Genomic DNA, 19,184 nt, shown 5'->3' on the forward strand with positions numbered 1-19,184 from the left:
AAGGACCCCGCGCTTGGCAGGGCCCCACGTGTCCTGGGTGACCTGGGCCAGTCTGACTGTCGTGCCCCTCCACCCCCCGCCCCCCGCCCTGCCTCGCAGTCTCCGCAGGTGTCAAATACAGCTCCCTGCTTCCGAGTCTCTTCTGCTCAGCCTCAAGGGGACAAAGGCTGCTCCCAGCTCGCCCCAAATAGCAGAGGCCTAACGGCACACGGCTGTCAGCCATCTGGCACAAGGGGGCTGGCACGCACCTCTAGTGACTGGAGGAGGCTCAGGGACTTCTTCTGGATGTTGGTGAAGTGCCTGGCACATGGCTGGCCAGGGTGACCTGCAGACACCACAGGGGCAGGGGCTGCTGAGCGGCTGGGCGCCCTCAGTGTCCCTGTTCAGCCCCAGCGCCCGTGACCCCCAGGGAAGGCGTCCCGGCCGACTCCCCAGCAGACCCCCTCCCCACATGTCCCGGGAGGGCCAGAGGGGCCGCAGCCCATGAGGAGGAGACAGACGCAGCTGCGTTGCCCTACTCTCCCCACCGGCCATGACTCGGGTCTGCAGAGGTGACAGGCACTTTGTCACCAGACAGACCTCCCTCCCTTGTTACCCATTGGCCAGGTGACCTGGAGCAAATCACTGGCCCATGAGAGCCTCTGGGGGGAAACAGAGGCTACCGCCTGCCTACGAGTGAGATGGTCTCGTGCGCACCCGGCCGTGGTGGCTGTCATCATCACCGTCCCGGTGGTGACCACGGCCGGGGGCGTGAATTAACACAGAGGCTTCTTCCAGAGCGCGAGCGTGAACACCCCAGCCTCCCTGGGCTAAGCAAGTCCCCAGGGGCAGCGGAGGGGCTGCCCTTTCCTTTGGTGACCTCTGAGGACCCCGCCCGGGCTCTGCATGCCGTGAGTGCTCCCCAGCCCCGCAAGGCTGCATCTGGGGTGCGTTCCTGGTCGAAGGGCGGCCAGCGCGCTTCCTCCTCACCCCACCTCCGTCTTCCTGGCCTGCGTCCTGGTGGGAGCTGGCCAGGGAGGGCACAGCACAGTCGGCTCCCTCCAGGGGCCCGGTCTGAGGACGGGAGGTCCTCCCGGCGACTCTTAGGTGGCTCCCGGGTTGCTGCTACATGTGTGCAGGGAGAACAGCATCTCTCCGCTGTGGACCTCCTTCCCAGAGCAGGGCGGCTTCGCTTCCCACGGGCAGAGCAGTCCAAGGGCTGTGGACTGAGGCTGGCCCCGCCCGGGTTGTTTCTGGGAGGGCTGAGCAACTCGGAGGCACCCAGCCAGGCTGAGCAGCGGGCGCTCTTGGCCCCTGGCGTGCACCGAGCATTTGGGGCAAGGCTTGGGGTGCCCCCCTACTCCCGGCAAACTGGCCTCCACGGGGATGAAGACACTTCCAGGAACTGGTTTCAAGGGTCTGTTCTGAGTCGAAGCTCCCTCAAGAAGGGAGAACGCCTCCCCTGCTTCTGCTTGTGCTCTTCCAAGGCTGAAGCCGGAGAAGGTGCCGGCCCCTCACCGGGCCTGCTGGCCTACGCGCCCGCGGACCCTCCTCCAGGGCCGGCAGCTGCTCATCTCTGGCCACGCCGGCACCCCTGACAGGTTGCCAGGGAGACACGGGCCGTGTGCCCCCGAGCTGTGACTCGGGAGAAGGCAAGCTGACCCTGCCACGGGCACCGCCCTAGATGGCCAAGCAGCCGGCAGCCCCCAGAGACTTTCAGGGTCACACCACCAAGCAGAGGATGACCCCCAATCCTCTGGAGATAACTGGTGAGGAGCCCCCAGAACCTAGCACCTCACCATCATTATTGCTAATAACAGTGATGATGACGATGACAAGGGGTGCTCTCTGTCACACCCGTCCCGGCTCGGAGAGACCCCGAGTCCAAGAGTCAGAGCCTCGCTGGCCCACGTGGCAGAGGCAGGCACCGCGCTGCTTCCGTTTACACTTAAATTCAAAGGACATAAAGCACAAAGTTCCACTCCTCAGTCACTCTGGTCAGATTTCAATGGCTAGAGAGCCACATGCAGCTGGGGGTGGGGCCATATAGGATAGCTTGCAATTTAGAACATTTCCCTCATTCCAGAAGGTTCTGTTGGGCAGCTCTGGTCTAGGTGCTTGAGTCTAGAAAGTTCTGTGGGACAGCGCTGGTCTAGGTGTTTGAGTCTAGAAGGTTCCGTGGGATAGCGCTGCACCCACTTGTAGAAGCTGGAGCTGACCCACTCAGAGCTGAGTCCCTGCTCTGTGAACACGTGAGGCAGGTGAGGCCAGTGAGACCCCACACGTGACATACGGTGCCTGGCCCAGGGGCACTCGGGGTTCAGGAGTTCATCTTTCAGCGACTGTTCCCCAGCAGGCACCCCACACATGGCAGGTGCTGCTCCAGGGGCCAGGCTGCGATAACAACCAGACCCTCAAGTTCTCATGGCCCACAGAGACTGATGCACAAACAGGAGTTTGATGCCCACAGAGCAGGTAACAACCCGGTGAGGGGCAGCACCTGGCCCAGCCCAACTGTTATCTGGGAGGCTTCCTGGAGGAGGTGTCTGATGTGAGCCCAGTGCAAGCACTGCTTGCTTGCTGCTACCTGAGACCCTCCTCTCAGCCACTCCAGGAGAAGCGACTCAGATTGCACATGACTCTTCAGGGCTGCCTGTAGCCACAGGACAGAAGTCCCATCTAAAAACGGCAGTTCGCACACGCAGAGAGGTGTAAGGATGCCCTGTCCCAGGAAGGTGGAAGGGCAGCCGGGGGCTCAGCTCCTTCACAGCAGGGACCGAGAACTTGGGGAGAACCCATTGCCCACCCTGCTCCCACCTCCAGAAGCAGCTAGAGTCGAAACCAGGAATGGGGGCTGGTTCTTCTAGAAGGCCTGGCACCTGGCCCGCTCAGGTTCAGCCTGTGGAAGCTGCCAGGCCCTGGCCAACAGCTCATGGCTTCACCCAGACCAGACTTCAAAGGCCTCAGGAAAGATGTTCTCAGGTGGGTGGGGCGGCTCTACCCCGGCTCCTCCCTGCCCCCCATCCACCTCCCAGAAGGCACAGCAGGTGTGGGTGGGCCCCCTGGGAAGTGGGGCTGGGGCAGCCTCCAGCCAGGCCCCTCCCTCCTCAGGAGGCTGACCCGGCCCTTCTCTGGCACCTGTGGACAGGGGATGGCCCTGCAGAGAGCGGCTGCTCTTGCCCGTCCTTGCCCGGGCACCCAGGCCTCCCACTGAACACTCCCCGAGGGAGTGAGTCAGTGCAAAAGCGCACACCTTCTAGACCCCTGGTCCGCGGATCCGTGGTCCAGGGTTCAGGTATGTTGTCCTTTCAAAAGGTGACTGATGGTTTTCCCTTTGGGGTCGGGGGAGAGTGCCCACCTCTGCCCCCAGCTCTGGCCTCACCCCGGATGCCATCCCACCTCCCACCCTACAAGTGCAGGGAGGGCAGGTGGCAGGGGGCATGTAGGCTGTGTGTCCCTCCCAGCAAATTCGTCGCAGCAAAGCACAGCAAGAGCACAGAGAAGCAGCCGGGTCCCGAAAGCCCCCCAAACACTTTAATACTGAAACGTGGGTGCTCTCTGCTGAGAAAAGGGCTTCTCTCCGCCAGCAGGACCTCGCCGGAGCATCAGGCGGTGGAGGGGGTCCCCACTGGACCTCCCCGGCCACCCGACCAGCCAGCCCAGGGCCTGTCCGCAGGCTCTCCCTTACCGCAGCTCCGCATGGTCCAGGGCATGACCAGGCCCGCCCGTCTGGCCAACGGTGTCTCCTCCGGCCACACTGAGCCACAGGTGGGGTCCAGCGGGGCTGGCGACCCAAGTGAGCTGGGGACACACAGAACACACAGGAGCAGGGTGGGTCTGCTAGGAGGCCGCTAGAGAGCTGGGGGTGGGGGTCTGGGCCCACAGGGCCGGAGGAGCAAAGGCCTACGCGTGCAGGAAGCACCCGTGTCCAGAGGGCCGGGAGGGGAGCGTGGGCAGGTGGGGCCCGCTTGGTGGGGACTCAGACGAGGGGACGGCAGTCCTGTGGGAGCACAGGCCGTCACCGTGGGCACTGGGGCCAGGATCAGAGTGCCCTTTGCCACAAGGCACCACCTGCCCTGGAGACCCGGGCGGGAGCTTGGCCCTCCTCCAGCAGCCCTCAGGGTGCCAGAGGCAACAGGTGTTGGTCAAGCCCCTGCCGTGTGCCAGCTGCTGTTCCGGAAGGTGGTGAGCGGAGCCCGGCTCCCACCCCCACAGCTGCCGGGCTTGCAGGGGAGATGACGTGGAAGAGTGTTCCAGAAAGAGTGAGCAGCCCTGGGGCTGAGAAGAGCAATGAGGGAGGCCGTGGTTAGGCCCAGCGGCTGAGGACCTGGGAACGCTGGGGAGGGCGCAGTCCCCACCCCCGCTCTGGGAGTGCAGGGCCATGAAGCGGGAGGAGGGACAGGTCCCTGCAGAGTCCTCTCCGGGCTCACTCTCCCTCCCTCCTCCCGACCTGAACTTAGGATGCCAGCCTCACCGAGGAGCAGATCGCAGACGAAGGAGGGTGTTACCCCACAAAGCCTTGGTTGAAGGGAAGCCATAAATGGCCTTCAACTGACCGGCCAGGGTCTCCCTCAACTGCCTAGAGCAGGGCTGGCAAGCAGGCCCCATAAAGGGCCAGAGTCCCCACGCCGCCCTTGGGGCCTGAGAGCAGCCCTCTCATTCTGTAAACACGGGTGTGGACCTGCACCAAGAAACCCTCATTTGCAAAGGCTGGTGATGGGCCGCGGGGGCCGTGGCTTGCTGAGCCCTGGTGGACCACAGGCTTCAGTGCGCGGCCCGGAGGACTGTGCACACACTGATCACAGCTGGCCGGCCCGCAGTGACTCAGGCTCAGGAGGGCCGCTGGGCCTGGGACTGCATTTCCGACCAGTTCCCGGGGAACAGTGGAGAACTGGAGGACTAGAGGGTGGGCAGACAGGGAAACGCATGGGCTCTTGAGTCCAGGCCCTGCTTGGAATCTTGGCTTGCCCTCCCACGAGCCGTGTGCCCTGGGCAAAGTCCCTCCGCTCCGCGCATCAGTCTTCCCCCCTGTACGGTGCAGTTGAGAACCCCTCTCCCAGAGGTGCTAGAAGCGATGCAGGAGGTGCAGGGGCCTGCAGAGGCTGGGCAGCCCCCTCCTCCTTCCAGAGATGCCAGGTGGACGGGCACCCCGGGGGCCCAACCTGGTGTCCTCACCATGTGATGCTGGTGACAGGCTGGCTCCACCCTGTACTGAGCACCATGGTCCCAGCAGGGAAAGGACGGGGTGAAAGAGGTCATGTCCCCGACTCAGAAACTGGCCTCAGAGAGGAGCTGTGACTTCCATCCCTGGGTCTGGGCAGCGGGAGAGGGGACGTGGGGCATGGCCACAGAACTGCAGCTGTGAAGCAGTGAGTGGGGACGGCTGACTTACGAGGGACAGCCTCGGCACCTTTCCAGGCCACCCAAGGGGCCAGCTAGCGCCTGGGCTCTGATCCCCACGCTCCAGGGCACTGGGTCATGGTGCGGCCTTGTGAGTGACTTCCGCCTCTGCCCCGGGTCCTGGTCAGGGCTTTGGGACAGGGGGACTCAGGGCCCAGGTGGGAGTGCCTGGGACTGGAGGCGGGGGTGAGGGGAGAGGGCCCTGGGGACCGTGAGCCTCTGTCCCTGGGCTCCGAGACCTGGGACTGGGCCCCCAGGGCCTTGCGGGTCATCCAGCAGTAGGACAGCAGATGTAAGGTGTCCTCCCCACCCGGCCTTCTGAAGGACCGGCAGGGAAGTGGGTGGGAGAGCCGGAGCCGGGCAGCCCAATGCTGACCCCTACTGGTGGCGACACTCCAATCCCCCCCAACTGGACGGGGCTGGGGCTGGGCCCGGGCAGGGTAGAGGGGGCAGGCTAAGTCTCACTGGGAGGAATGAACACCAAACCCCCCATGGGCAAGGTCCAGGGGGCGTCAGGAAGGCAGGGTGGGTGTGGATCCCTGGGAGTGACAGGCAGAGGAGGTGCACAGGCCGGGAAATGTCCCCAGGGGGAGGCGTGGGGAGAGGTTGAGGCGCGCCCCCACTCCAGGCGGATGCATCACCCCTCCCATTTCCTAGGGAAGACTCCCGGGCTGGCAGGGGACATGTGGCTTTGCTCCTGGCCAACAGTCTGAAGCCCAGACCTGGATTTGCCCTGACACCACCCCCCCCAGACCCCCTGAGGCAGTCCAGTGCGGACGGACGTGGCATCAGGCTCCCTGCCCCACAGAGGTGTGTCCGCCCCATCTGTGCTCCTCGCCCGCGCCGCCCCAGCGCGGTGTCCACGCCCCCTTTCAGCCTGTTAATAAGCTCTACACCCCCAGAGGCCCCGTAACGCTGGGTGCGAAGTGGGCACAGACCAGCTGAGGGGGTGGTGAGGAGCCCCTGGTGTGTCCCAGGTGGTCCCGGTGGGCGCCGGCTGATCCTGGGCACAGGCAGGGCCAGCCCCCTGGAGCCCACTCGCCAGCCTGTGTCCCCTCTGGAGCTCTCCTTACACTCAGCTCTGACCTGTCAAGCCTGGGGTCCCAGGGGCTGACCAAGGCCGGGCTGCAGACCACCGCCCCAGGGCACTCCAGTCCCCAAACCGAGAGGGGAGAGGGGCAGGAGATGGTCCGAGAACCCCCGGGGCCCTGCAGTGTGCCAGGGAGGAGGACTGGCTGGGACAGGGACCGGGAGGCTGCTGCCGGCCACTCGGGAAGACGGGAGGCGGACCCGCGCCTGCTCTGGCATCAGGAGAGGCGGGGGAGGCAGGAGGACGACGGGCTGAAAGGCTAGTTCTCGGGGCTGCAGGCGAGTCCCTGGGGAGCCGAGCACGGTCATGAGCCCAGAAGTCAAGAGGCCACAGCTGCCCAGGGAAGGTCCCATATAAGCAAGGAAGTGTCTGTCCTGCAAGGACCATGTAGGGGCTGGGCCGGCAGGAAGGACGCCCTTCCGGAGGGGGAGTCAGCGGAGACCCAGGGGGCACTAGCAGGGACACTGGCTACTGACAAGAAGGGACAGCAAATGGACCACTGGGGGAGGATGGCCCAGGCTGTGGGGCCCTGGGGTCAGGGTGGACACGGCAGAAGGTCCCTAAAACCAGGCCCAGGCCTGGTGGCAAGATGGATAGCGGGAGGGCCAAGGGCCCCCCATGCCCAGCCCCAGGCGGGCCATCTGTCTGCAGCTAAACCCAGCGACCCCTGGGAAAGGACCTGTGTGAAGTGGCCCCCAGAGAAGGCCACAGCCAGTGCTGGGGATGGAGGCCACAGGAAGGCACAAGGGTCTGTGGCCACGTCGTTGCGAGGACTTAGACACAGACACGGAGGCTGGATGAAGGTGCGCCTGCACCAGTGTCCCCTGGACACACTCAGCCTGCCGGTCACACCGATGACACAGCAGCGCGTGGCTGACTGTGTCCCTTGGGGCCCGGAACCGATGTGGGGAGCGGAGGGAGGGCTGTACATCCCGGGACCTGCTCACACATCAGTGGGGCCTCGGACCGGGGCCATGGCACACAGCCGCGCCACAGAGGTGTCAGAGCCACTGCCTGGCCAGCGTCACAGCAGCACGAGTGGGCCAGGAGCTGCGTTGCTCTCCTGCCAGGCCTGGCCACACCCTGCCGGACTTCTGGCCTTGGGCAGCGGGGCCCTGCCCTGGGGCACGAGAGGCAGCCACAGCTCGGCTCGTGGCGTGGCTGGGCGGGCAGGGACCCGCAGGCTCACCTCCCTGCCGAGGGGCTGAGGGTCCGGAAGGAAGCCGTGATCCATGCCAGCCTCTTGTCCAGCTCCGAAAGTCCATCCTCCACGAGCCCTGCGGAGAGACGGTCACCAGGTGTCAGCCCAAGGGAAGGAAGGGGATGCTGGTTGGTGGGGCACGAGGTGGGGCACCCACCCCGCAGCAGGAGGGGCCCGGCAGCCTGTCTTCTTTCTGACCCGTCTTTGGGAGGCAGGGCAGGGAGACAACCTCGCCCCCCTCCAGCCAGAGCCACGCCAGGCACAGGAAACAGAGTATGTGCCATTCCCGGGGCCAGGACTGTCATCTCCGCCACCTTCTCAGTGACGACAACTGTGATGTTGTCAGGGTATCCCCGAGAGACAGTGAGGAAGCGGGGCTCCCTTGACCGCTGACCGGGCTGGTAGTCAGTGTGGCCTGGTGCCGACCTTACCTGGGGGACTGCTGGCCAGGTTGGCCCTGGGGCTCACGCTGCACCGCCGCCCCCAGCTGGGGCTCCAGAGCAGTGCCCCGCTGTCCCGGAAGCAGGTGGGAGGGAGCAGCGGCCTGGCTGGCGTGTCCCAGGGAGCCCCTCTGTCCCCGTTGGGCACCAGGGCTCTGGGCCAGGCTGCTGCGGCGGGCGTAGGGGCCGCAAGCGCAGTGCTGGGGCGCGAGGGCAGCGGGTCCGAGGCCAGGTCCCCGGGAGTGTCCGCCGCCTCAGCCCTGAGCAGCTTGGCCGTCAGGATGTCGATCCGCTGCTGCAGGACGTTGGCCGTGGCCTCCAGGGCCTGCAGCCGGGCCTGCTTGTCCCGGGAGGGCAGGGGGCCCAGCGTGCCGGGCCGCTCGGCCTCCTCCGGGTCCAGGTAGATGCACAGCCCCGGGCACGGGTGCGGGGCGGTCAGGTCCTGGAGCTTCAGGGGCCCCGGGGAGGAGCTGGCGGACCTCAGCAGGGGAGCACCCTCCCAGCCTTCCTGGCGGCCTCCTGTCTCCAGGGTCTCGGTGCCATTCAAGGCTCTGTTCAAACACAGGCAGAAGCTGTGGGGACAGAGGGTGCAGAGGTCAGGCTAATGCCCCTGTGTCCAGTGGTGTGTGTGAAACACGTGTGTGAGCATGGCGGTGCTGCCGTGACAGAGCCAGGGTGTGTCCACGGTGTGTGTGGGTTTGACCGGACTAGCCTCAGAGCCCCCACACGGCCACACACAGCTGTTCGCGTCAGGACAGCAGGTGGTGGCTTCTCAGATGTGATGTCAAATGCTCAGGCCACAAAAGAGACAGACACAGGGGATTGATTCAAAACATAAAACTGTGGCCCTGGCTGGTGCAGCTCAGTGGACTGAGTGCCGGCCTGCGAACCAAAGGGTCGCTGGTTCGATTCCTGGTCAGGGCACGGGCCTGGGTGGTGGGCCGGGACAGGAGACAACCACACATTGATGTTTCCCTCCCTCTCTTTCTCCCTCCCTTCCCCTCTCTCTAAAAATAAGTAAATAAAATCTTTTTAAAAAACCCAAAGAACTGTGCATCCAAGGACATAGTCAGCAGAGTGAAAAGGCAACCTTTGAGATGGGAGAAAATTTAGAACATACATCTCATAAGGCTTAAAACCCAGAATATATAAAGAACGAGAACTCAACGGGAAAACCAAAAAACTCCATCAAAAGCAGGCAAAGAACTTGAGTGGACAGACATTCCTCCTAAGGCGCAGATGCGGCTGACAGGCACACGGAGAGCCGCTGGCTGCTGCTGTCACCAGGGAAACGCTACTGTGAACAAGGGGAAGGAGAGAAACGCTCACGAGGACGTGGGGACCCCGGGGCCCGCGCGCTGCCGGTGTGAGCGGAGCACGGGGCCGCCGCCGTGGAGAGCAGCGTGGCGGGGCCTCAAAGAGTGGACGCAGGACGGCACGTGGCCCAGCAGCCCCCCCCCCCTGCATGCCCCACAGAGAACCGGAGGCAGGGTCTCAGGGAGACGTTCGCACAGCCACGTGCACCGCAGTTATTCACAGCGGCCAGGGGGGACGCGCCCCAGGGCCCGCAGGCAGAGGGATGGCTGACGCAGCTGCAGTCCCTGCATACAGGGAAGCGTCACGCAGCCCTAAGAAGGGACGGGTCCCAGACACACGATGCCACAGGGCTGAGCCAGGGGACGTGCTCAGCGGGAGAAGCCAGGCCCCGAAGGTCGCAGGCTGTAGGGTTCCACTTATGAAATGTCCGGAACAGACGAACCCAGGGAGGCGGAAAGTGACGGGGGTGGCCGGGGAGGAGCGGAACGGACGGCCATGGGGACGGGCTCCCTCGTGTGGGTGGAAACGTTTTGGAACGAGACAGAGGTTCGGACTGCACAGTGAAGGCGCTCGAGGCCATTGCCTCGGTCTCTTGACGTGGTGTGACTCTCGCCTCCATGAAATCCCCGGCTCTGTGCGGCCCAGGGCTCAGGAAGCCGCCCCGCCCCCGCCCCCGGAGGAGCCCGTCCAGGGAGTGCACACCCACCTGCCCGGGGCCTCCTGGTCGCCCAGCACCGTGCCCGACGTCACCTTGCTCCACCGCAGCCCGGGCGACCCCAGGTTCCCGGGTGCTTCCAGGCCCTAAAACAGAGGAGGACACAATCGGAGCCCCATCCAGGCCGGAAGACCCAGACGCCGCCTCTGGGCCTCCAAGCGGGCTCCGGCCTCCGCGGGGTCTCCCCTGTAGGGGCTGGCACGGAGACGACGGGATCCCTCCGGAGCGCCGGAGCGCCCGGGGGAGGCAGGCAGGCGTGTGGGGACTCCGGGGAGTGGAGGCCGTGGCCCGCACCCCAGCCGCACCCGGTGCGTACCCCGGACTGTGCAGCATGCGGGACAAAGGTCACGATGCTGGGGCTGGTCTGCGAGACCACGGTGACGGCCCTGCTGGGGGCGGCCTTGCCCAGGGCGGCCTCCCTCTGCTTCCTGTAGATGTCCTGCAGCCTCTGGTTCCTCAGCTCCCGCGCCCGCACGGCCGAGGCCTTTTCCTCCAGGGCCTGCTGCCGCCGCGCCAGCGCCTTCTGGCGCATGAACTCCCGCAGGGACTCGGGGCTGTAGGGGCGGCCCAGGAGCCCCCGGGGCTTCGGGCAGGGCGGTGTGGGCCGCGCCTCATTGTCCTTCCTGGGTGCCATCCGAGGCGTACTCAGGGTGGGCCTGAGCCAGGCGTCCTTCACTCCCCAGGGAGGCAGGAGGGAGTCTCTGCCCTTGAACGGGCTGCAAGCCTGCTTCGTGAAGGAGGCGCTCCAGGGCCGCTGGGTAGGAGGGCTTGGCCTTTCCAGAGGGTTCCACGGTCCTCGGGCAGGGGCCTCCCAGTCTTCACGAGTATCCCAGGCCCTCTGCCTAGCTGAGGCGCTCCAGGGCCGCTGACGGAAGTAGCTCAGCCTTTCAGGGGGGCTCCGAGGCCTCTGGAAAGCGAGGTCTGATCCTTGGGCCAACCAGGTCCTCTGTGGATAGGACTCCGGCTTGGCCAGGGTGCCCCAGTGCGGCCCGCTGGGGAAGCTCCCAGCCCTCTCTAAGGAGGAGCACGGCCCCTTTGCTGGGGCCCGAGGGCTCTTGGAGAAGGAGCTCCGCACATCTGGGGCCCTGCAGGGGTCCTGGTGCCTCCTCCCGGCCACCTCCTGTGGCCGCAGTGGTGACGGCCCACGCTCACGCCCTCCCCTGAGGTGACGGTCTCGGGCCAACTCCAGCCCTGCCTGGATTTGCTGGCGCAGGTCTTGAAGGAGGGCCAGAGCCGACTGGATGGTCACGGCCTGGTCACAGGGCACCAAGTGAGGCGTGCGGGGAGGCACCCGCGGGTCACTGTGCCTAGCGACTGGACTGGGCCTCCAGGGGCAGGCAGGATGGCTGTCCGCAGCTTCTCCTTTCTCCATGCCCTCTGCAGAGACAGGCAGTCACCGGGGGAGCAGAGCCAGCCCCCCGCCCAGAGGCCCTCTCGCCCCTGCCCCGCAGATCCCCCCTCGGGCTCCACACTCATCACTGGCTCTCAGATGCCCTTGGGGGCAGGTGCCACGTCGGGATGACCGAAGGCTCTGCCTGGGCCCCAGGTGAAAACCGAGCACAGGCTGGGGGAGGGGTGTCCGTCAGAGGGGCCCCTGATGTGGTCATCCTGCTTCCCTGAGTCAGGAAAGCCTAGCTGGCTGTGCCCTGCCTCCTGGGAGCCAAGGGGGCCTCTCAGGGACAGAAATCTGTCCTTAGGTTTTTAAATATAAGGGTTTCCCAAAAGCCCCCATCGATGGCAGGTTCAGAGGGAGTTTGACAGGTCTCTGGGGGAGAGCTGCTGCTCCGGCACCACCCAGTGCCACCTCCTTCCCCAGTGGCATGGGGACCGCACCCCCCCGGATGCCACAGCAGAGAAGGGTGGAGCCTGAGGCAGAAGCACTAGGTACCTATTTCTGCGGGAGAGGCCAGCTCTCTTGAGGCTGCCTTGCTCTGGAGCCTGGAGAGAGTGGGAGGGGGCCCGAGCAGCCCCCTCACCAGAGCCTGTCCTTTCCTCCAGGCGTGAACGCCGACCAATTCAGAATCTTCAACAGAGAAAACGCACAGTGGGTGCCGGGCCTCCATGCTGCCCGGGTGCCTGGGAGCAGCTGGATATGAAATCCCTTGTGCCGGCGCCACTGAGGCAGAGCCTCCCCCCCGCCGCCAGCCAGCCAGAGGAGGGCCTGTCGCAGGGTAACCTGGCTTTCCTGACCCTCAGTTTCCTCTTCAGGAAACGGAGGTAATAAAACCAGCTCCCTATGGCTTTGTCTGCAAAAGCTCCGCCCTGGCCCAGACCCACGGCACATGTCGGTAAGCGCTGACCGATCAGAAGGGTGACGATAATGACAACAAGCCCCGAGCCCACCCAGGGCAAGTGGGAGGGTGATGTCACAGCTGATCAACTGCACTGAGCTGGAGGAAATTAATGTGTCTTTAAGCAGCGAGACTCAGTGACAACAGGGGCTGAGGGACCCACAAAGACACCCTGGCTGGCAGGACGAGGGGACCAACAGAGTATCCCAGACACAGGCACGATTTAATAAATGTTGTCACATAATAAATACTATGTATCAAGTTTTACTTCATAATCTCCGGCTGCACACACCAAATGCCAACGACAGCCCCACCGTCATTACAAACCCGCCCACGAGGGCCCTGGCAGAGGCCGGAGCGGCAGCCTACCCTTAGCCTGTGCACACACATGCACACACAGAGATGCACACATGCACACAGGGACCCGCACAGACGCATATTCGTGTACACTTCGGACACATTCACACAGGCACATTCTCATGTACACACAGACACAGGCAAGCGCACTCAGAGAGATGCACACACACACACAGAGATGCGTGCAAGTACATATACAGAGACAGGCACATGCACACACATGTACATGCAGGCACACACAGAGAGATGCACACACACATACACACACGTACACAAAGACACATAGACAACATGCAGATGCCCAACATGTGTGTGCGTGCACACATAGGCGCACGTAGACACATGCATGCATGCAATACATAGAGACACAGACTCATGCACACCGAGACACACATGCACACCGATATACACACAAACATGCACATACATGCACACAGAGATGTACATGTGTGCGTGCATACACACAGAGGTGCACAGGTACACAGAGACATATAGACACAGGTACAGAGATATATAGACACACATGCACACAGAGATGCACACACACACACGCACACACACACACCCTGCCCCTCCCCAAGGGCAGACCAAGGGGAAACAAGATCGCCCAGGACAGAAGTTGTCCTGTCCCCCATGAAGGGGGCATTTCTGCCAATCAAGGGTGCCTTACAGCAGAAATCATCCAGGAATTGACCCCGAGGGCAGGTGACCAGACAGGGCTAGTGGCCTAGACACAGCCCCTCCCGATGGTCCAGACCCAGAGATGTCAGCCACAGGCCGTAAGGGGCCACACAGAGCCATGCTCTCCAGGGGCTACGCCCTGAAGAAGGGTCCCTAGGACAACATCCAGGCTGTGCCCTCCCTGGAACAAGACCCCAAGACCCTGCCCTGAGTCACACCCCCTGTAAAGCCACGCCCCTCTAGAAACACGTCTCCCACAAGCTGAGTCCTCCCTAAGCCATGCCTCATGAGGACAAGAGCCCCGGGGAGGCCACGTCCACTCTGGGACACACATGCCACCCCCCACTCCCTCACCTCACCCCCAGCCATGCCCTCCTGCCCCAGGCCCCTGGGGACACTGGAGGTTAAGAGCTTGGTCTCAGGAGTCCCAGGTCTGGGTTTAAATTCTGGCTCTGCCCATCACTAGCTTTGGGCCTTGGGCACGTGACTTAATGTCTCTGTGACTCAGTTTCCCCATCTGTAAGCACCTTCCCACGGAGCCACATGGATGAAAAAGCAGCCAGTACAGGAGCTGAGCCCAGGAGGGTCAGGATCTGCCAGCTCAGGGCAGAGTCAAAGGCTGAGACTGCCCTCCTGACCAAGTCTGGGTTCTGAGGGGGCCCAGGGCGTGGGGTTCCTGGAGACACGACTCTGTCCTGGCCCCGATTGCTGCTGGGCCGCAGAAGAAAGGCCAGGCCCCCTGCACTGGGGCACCGGGCTGGCCCTGCCGGGTGGGAGGGGCTGCTGCTGGGCTCTCAGCTTCCCCATTAGCCAGCCGGAGGGTCTGGGTCAATAAATGGGTCCTGACGGGCACATTTTTTCCTTCTGCTGAGCAGTTTAATGGCAATTAATTTTTTCACGAGAAGATTTCTAATCTGCAGAAATGGATGAAGTCCCCAGGTGCCCGTCAGAGCCCCAGGGCCGACCTAATCTGTGATAAAAAATGCAAAGTGAGGTGATGCCATCTGAAATTAAATATCGGGCTTCATTTTCCTCCGGCCGGATGGATGAATATTTTATAACTATTGCGATTTAATTTTTTGTTAACTACAGCAAATTTCTCATTCATCCAATTCCCTAGTCCTGGGACACCGACCTCTGAACCCACACTCATCTCTCCTTAGCCCAGCTGTGACTTCGCCACTGACAGAAACTAATGGTCAGCGCCGTCGGGTGACATGCTGTGACAATGATGAATGCGGCCAGTGGCACGCCCTCTGACCCCGTGTCGGGCGGAAAGCAGGTCATTTCTCAAGCGAGCCATTAAAATAAAACAAACCAAAAAGAAGCATGTACACGCAGAGATACACAGATGCACACGCAGAGATGCACAGACACACATGCACACGCTGGGGAGAGAGGGTGGGGGGAGACGATGCAGAAAACTTATATTTTGTGCATTTTCAATGGGGCTTCTGGAACCTTCTCCATGTCTCCCAGCATCCTTCGCTTTCCAGTGGAAGCTGGGTTCCTCCTCTCACCAGCTGAGTAAATATGCCTGCCAGCCTCAGCTCAGGGCCTTGCCCACCACCAGCGCCCAGGCGAGCTGGCTACCTGCAATTCTAAATTCCAGACCAGACCCAGTGGGGGGCCCATTCCCTCAGCCCATGTTCCCGACAGCACCTCACGTGATGCTGACCACGAGAAAGCTGGCACCCTTGCCAGCCACACAGGTCAGGTCACGGGCCCACCCTCCTCACGCCTGTCAGGTGCATGTCACTGCATCATGAGGTGCAGACTGTGACTGCAGGTTAAAGCACAGCCGAGCGCCTTTGGGATCAAGCATGGGGCCTTGTGGGCTTTCCCTTCATCTCAGGGACGCCCCCCCGGCACGAGGGGGCCCCACCTTCTGCTGCGGCCATGGCCAGCCCCACCGTCACCTGAGATATGGCTGCCAACGCTGCCCTCCCCCACACAGAGCAGCCTGTCCCCACCAAGCCTGACCCCAGATGACCCCAGACGACCCCAGAACCCCATGCACGCAGTACTCCAACGGCCGCTGGCAGCCGGTCACCCCCCCACCGGAGGCCACGTGCCCACTGCTGGGCCAGACCGTGAGCCCGCGTCCCCGACCCTGCCAGCCCCACACGCACCAGCCTTACCCTTGACCTTGGCAGCTCTCCGGGTGGACAGGACGGGGTGCTTCTCTCCTCTACGAGAGCTACTTTTCATGCCTGGGGGGCCTTCCCTTGGGACTTCAGCGAGAGAAGAGCCGGGGGAGGAGGGAGGTGAGCAGGGATGGACACAGGGGCCCCCCGACAGGGCCGCACTGTGGTCCCGCCCGCTCCCTGGGCCTGCATGCCAGTGTAGGCAGCTGATGGCAGGTTTGAGGGGGCACCGTGGCCGTCGGGGGCAACCCCCTGGGGGAACCACCTGCAGGGCTGGGCTCGCAACATCCTCCCTGACTGTCCACTAATTCTGAGTGTCTGAGGACAGGAACAAGTCTCGTCTCATCTCCGGCACCCAACTTGGGGCCGCATCCGGGCACTTGTGTTTGCTGAGTGAATAACTGACTGACTTGGCCCTCAGGTGAACTCAGGGCATGGCAGTTGGCCATACTGGGCAATAAGGAGCGAGAGCTGGAGTCAGAGGGGTCTTTGCATGGCTGGGGCCACCCCTGGCTGGACGGAATAGGGGACATGGAGACCCAAAGAGGTCCAAGGCCTACAGTGGCGGACCAGAGGGGAAAACCAACAGGCCAGGGAGTCCGAGAGAGGGGGCCAAGCCCAGCAGGTTTCCACAGGGCCAGGGGTGCATGGGGAATAGACTGGCCCAAGGACTCTAGGGCCTCCAGTGTGACCAGGTCTGGCCTTGGTCCTCCGTTCCCTAAGCTGCTGGCAGGAAGGGTCTCGAGACCCATGCCCGCAAAAAAGACCGGTCACATGGGACTCCACTTATGTAAGGACCTGGGGGGTCAGATTCACAGTAGAAGGTGGGGCCGGGGCTGGCGGAGAGGTGGAAGAGGGTGTTTCATGGGGACAGACTGTCTGTTGGCAGGATGGGAAGTCCTGGAGGGGACGGTGGACGCAGCTGCATGACAGTGTGATGAACCCAATGCCACTGTGCCGTGCTCTGGACATGGTGTGGACGGCCCATGTCATGTGTTTTTTACAGGTTTTTTTTAAACAAAGATATTACCTTAAAAATAATTCTAAAAAAAAGAAAGCATCCTCTGCCTCTTGGAAACAATGACGTACCTGCCTAGTGAGACGGGCCGCAGGGCTGTGTCTCTGCCATGTGCCCAACAGGGAAGCTGTGTTGGGGTGTTTCTCTAAATTCCCACCCGTTCCCTTGCCCCCAAACCCCACGCCGCAGGGCAGGAACACACCCTGTCTTCTGAAGTTCCCTGCAAGCTGCTCGCGGTGTTCCTGGCCCGAGTCCCCGCAGGCCGGCCCGTGACACCCGTCCACTTACCCCACCCCTGCCCCTCCTGCCAGGCCGCAGCCTCCAGGTCCCGGGCACCGGCTCTCCTCCACGCCTCCCCGATACGCGTCCTGCCCACGCCCCATCCCTCTGGCTTCCTGCAGCCCCAGCCTGTCACTGCCGCGCCTGCAGTCCCTCCTGGGGCAGATGCCTGGCTCAACGTACCGCCCAGAGGGCTGTCACCTCCCTTGCTGCCCGGGCTCGGAGCCCCTCGGGGCCTCGGGGACACTGCACCCAGGCTCCAGCACAGCCCTCCCGCCCCGCGCCAGGAAAAGCTGCCACTGACCTGGGTGGGCCGGGTCCGGAGGGGGCTTCTTCAGCTTTCGGCCCTTCCTCTGGGGGGCTGGCGTGAAGGCTTTGTGGAGGTGGGAGGCGCTGGAGGGCATGGAGGCGCCCAGGGAGGCGCAGCTGGCCTGTCTCCACGCCTGCGCCCGGATCTTGTCCCTCAGCTGCTCCAGCCGCGGGCTGATCTCCCTGCGCTGCTGTGGGGACCCCAGCACCTGGGGGGGCCTCTCCTTCCAGGGCCTGTGGGGAGGTGCACATGACCCATGGCCCCCTGAGGAGCCAGACAAGCGGCCTGATGACACCGAGCCATCCCCATCCTTGGCCTCCTCGCCGGTTGTCCACACGGGGCGGCTGCCGGCCTTCCCCGGGGTGCCTGGCCTCCCGAGGTAGTCAGCCCAGGCCAGGTAGGGTGCACCCCGCGGGGCGTCTGGCTGAGCGGAGGGCCGGGGCCCCCTCAGGGCAGCCATGAGGTCGTCCTTGGCGGCAGGCCGTCGCAGCCCATCGGCCCTTGGGAGAGACAAGCAGACACGGCAGAGCATCGCACAGCGCGCCCCAGTGCAGCACCCCTCCCGCTCCCGGGTTCCTCCCTGAGCACCAACGGGCTGCGGAAGTGGGGCAGGAAATCGCCCCTGTGCACAGCAGTGCTGTGACGTTCTCTCTCGGGTCCTGATCACACACACCCCTTTTGTGAGGCACCATGAGCACCCCAACCTGCAGGTGGGGAAACGGGGGCTGGGGCAGAGGCACACAGCAGGGGCGCCCTGGCCCCAGGTCCCCGCTCCTCACGGCGGAAGGCGGGCCAGGCCCTCCATGCGTGCCTGAGTCGGCGCAAACCCTACCTGGGCCTGGTGCTGGCCTTCCTGGTGGCCGGCCTCCCAGAGGCCCCCGGGCAGCAGGGGCAGTGCCTCTGGCTCTCTCTGGGGTGGAGTTGGGTCATCTCCCCCTGCCTATGGCCACGGCCACAGGGCAGTTCCACGGGACAGCCTCAGGGGTGGCTGCCAGCATCCCTTCCCACCCCAGGCGGCCTGCCCGCTGCCCCACGGGGATGCTGGTTTGTCCCATTCCCTGCCTACGATGGAGCCCTCAGGATGGTCATGCAACAGGGTGGGCACGGAGTGCTGCCAGGCCCGGGCCGGCAACGGCCCGGGGGGCTTCCTAACGAGCTGCCTCTGGGAGGGGTGGGAGAGAACCCCAGGTAACCCACGACAGCATAATAGTCGTGTCTCCCAGCAACCAGTGCTGAGACCTTCTAGCCTGCTGGGGCTCCTGGCGACCCCCCACCCCAGTCCTTCTGGGGCACCGGGGCCGGGGGCTGCCAGGGCTGGGGTCAGACTTCAGGTTCAGCTCCAAGAGGGTCAGCCCGGGAGCCCGGGCGCAGCAGAAAGGAGCCGGCCGGAGGTGTGGCGGGAGCCCCCAGACAGGGGCTGAGTGCTCGGTCCTGGCACTAACGCAGAAACTGCAGCCACCTCTCTGGAGGCCACTGCCTCCGGCTACCTGGGGCTGCACAGGGGGAAGGGCGTGCTCCCTCGGCTCTCCCCTCGGCTCTCCCCCACAGGCGTGTGAATGGGGCACCCTTTGCTCATAGGGATTGTAGCAAGAGCTGCCCTAGCACCAGGAGCCCAGGCCTGCCCGGTCCACCCCCAGTGGGCTTCCTGTCACCTTTGCGAGGACCCGGGCAGGGCAGCGTGGTGGGAGGACCTGGGCGCTGAGGCCAGCATGACGCCCAGGCAGACAGCTGATTCCGATGCCAGCCCTGCGCCCACACCAGCGTAACCGTGGGAGACGAACCAGAGACTCCGCCCCAGCCCTGCTCCAGGGACTGTGAGCCCCTGGTGAGTTCACTGCTTGGAGGGCCGAGGGCTGGCGGCCACATAGGGAGCAGTCAGGGGGCGCGGAGGGTTAGGCGCTCTCATTATGCAGTTTTAGTTGTGCAGTTAATTACCCTAAAGGCACTCCTTCCTGAACG

The 19,184-nt window shown here is 63.8% G+C and overlaps 1 protein-coding gene across 1 annotated transcript in view; it reads right to left on the reverse strand.

The window, feature by feature from the left end:
• Window positions 1-18,936, reverse strand: part of CCDC187 (coiled-coil domain containing 187) — a 32,326-nt gene extending 13,390 nt beyond the window's left edge. Inside the window, exons 1-11 of the mRNA XM_090275286.1 lie at window positions 18,878-18,936; window positions 17,220-17,725; window positions 15,613-15,705; window positions 12,031-12,165; window positions 10,459-11,519; window positions 10,134-10,228; window positions 8,102-8,682; window positions 7,659-7,746; window positions 3,887-3,979; window positions 3,668-3,780; window positions 249-325 (exon numbers count right to left, since the gene is read on the reverse strand). Of these exons, the coding sequence (XP_090131412.1) occupies window positions 249-325; window positions 3,668-3,780; window positions 3,887-3,979; window positions 7,659-7,746; window positions 8,102-8,682; window positions 10,134-10,228; window positions 10,459-11,519; window positions 12,031-12,165; window positions 15,613-15,705; window positions 17,220-17,725; window positions 18,878-18,936 (2,901 nt within the window). The remainder of the gene's footprint in view (window positions 1-248; window positions 326-3,667; window positions 3,781-3,886; window positions 3,980-7,658; window positions 7,747-8,101; window positions 8,683-10,133; window positions 10,229-10,458; window positions 11,520-12,030; window positions 12,166-15,612; window positions 15,706-17,219; window positions 17,726-18,877) is intronic.
• Between the last annotated feature and the right edge of the window lie 248 nt (window positions 18,937-19,184).

This window comes from Furipterus horrens, unplaced genomic scaffold, assembly GCF_987537825.1.
Source record: "Furipterus horrens unplaced genomic scaffold, mFurHor1.1.pri manual_scaffold_4, whole genome shotgun sequence".
Classification (NCBI taxonomy): Eukaryota; Metazoa; Chordata; class Mammalia; order Chiroptera; family Furipteridae; genus Furipterus; species Furipterus horrens.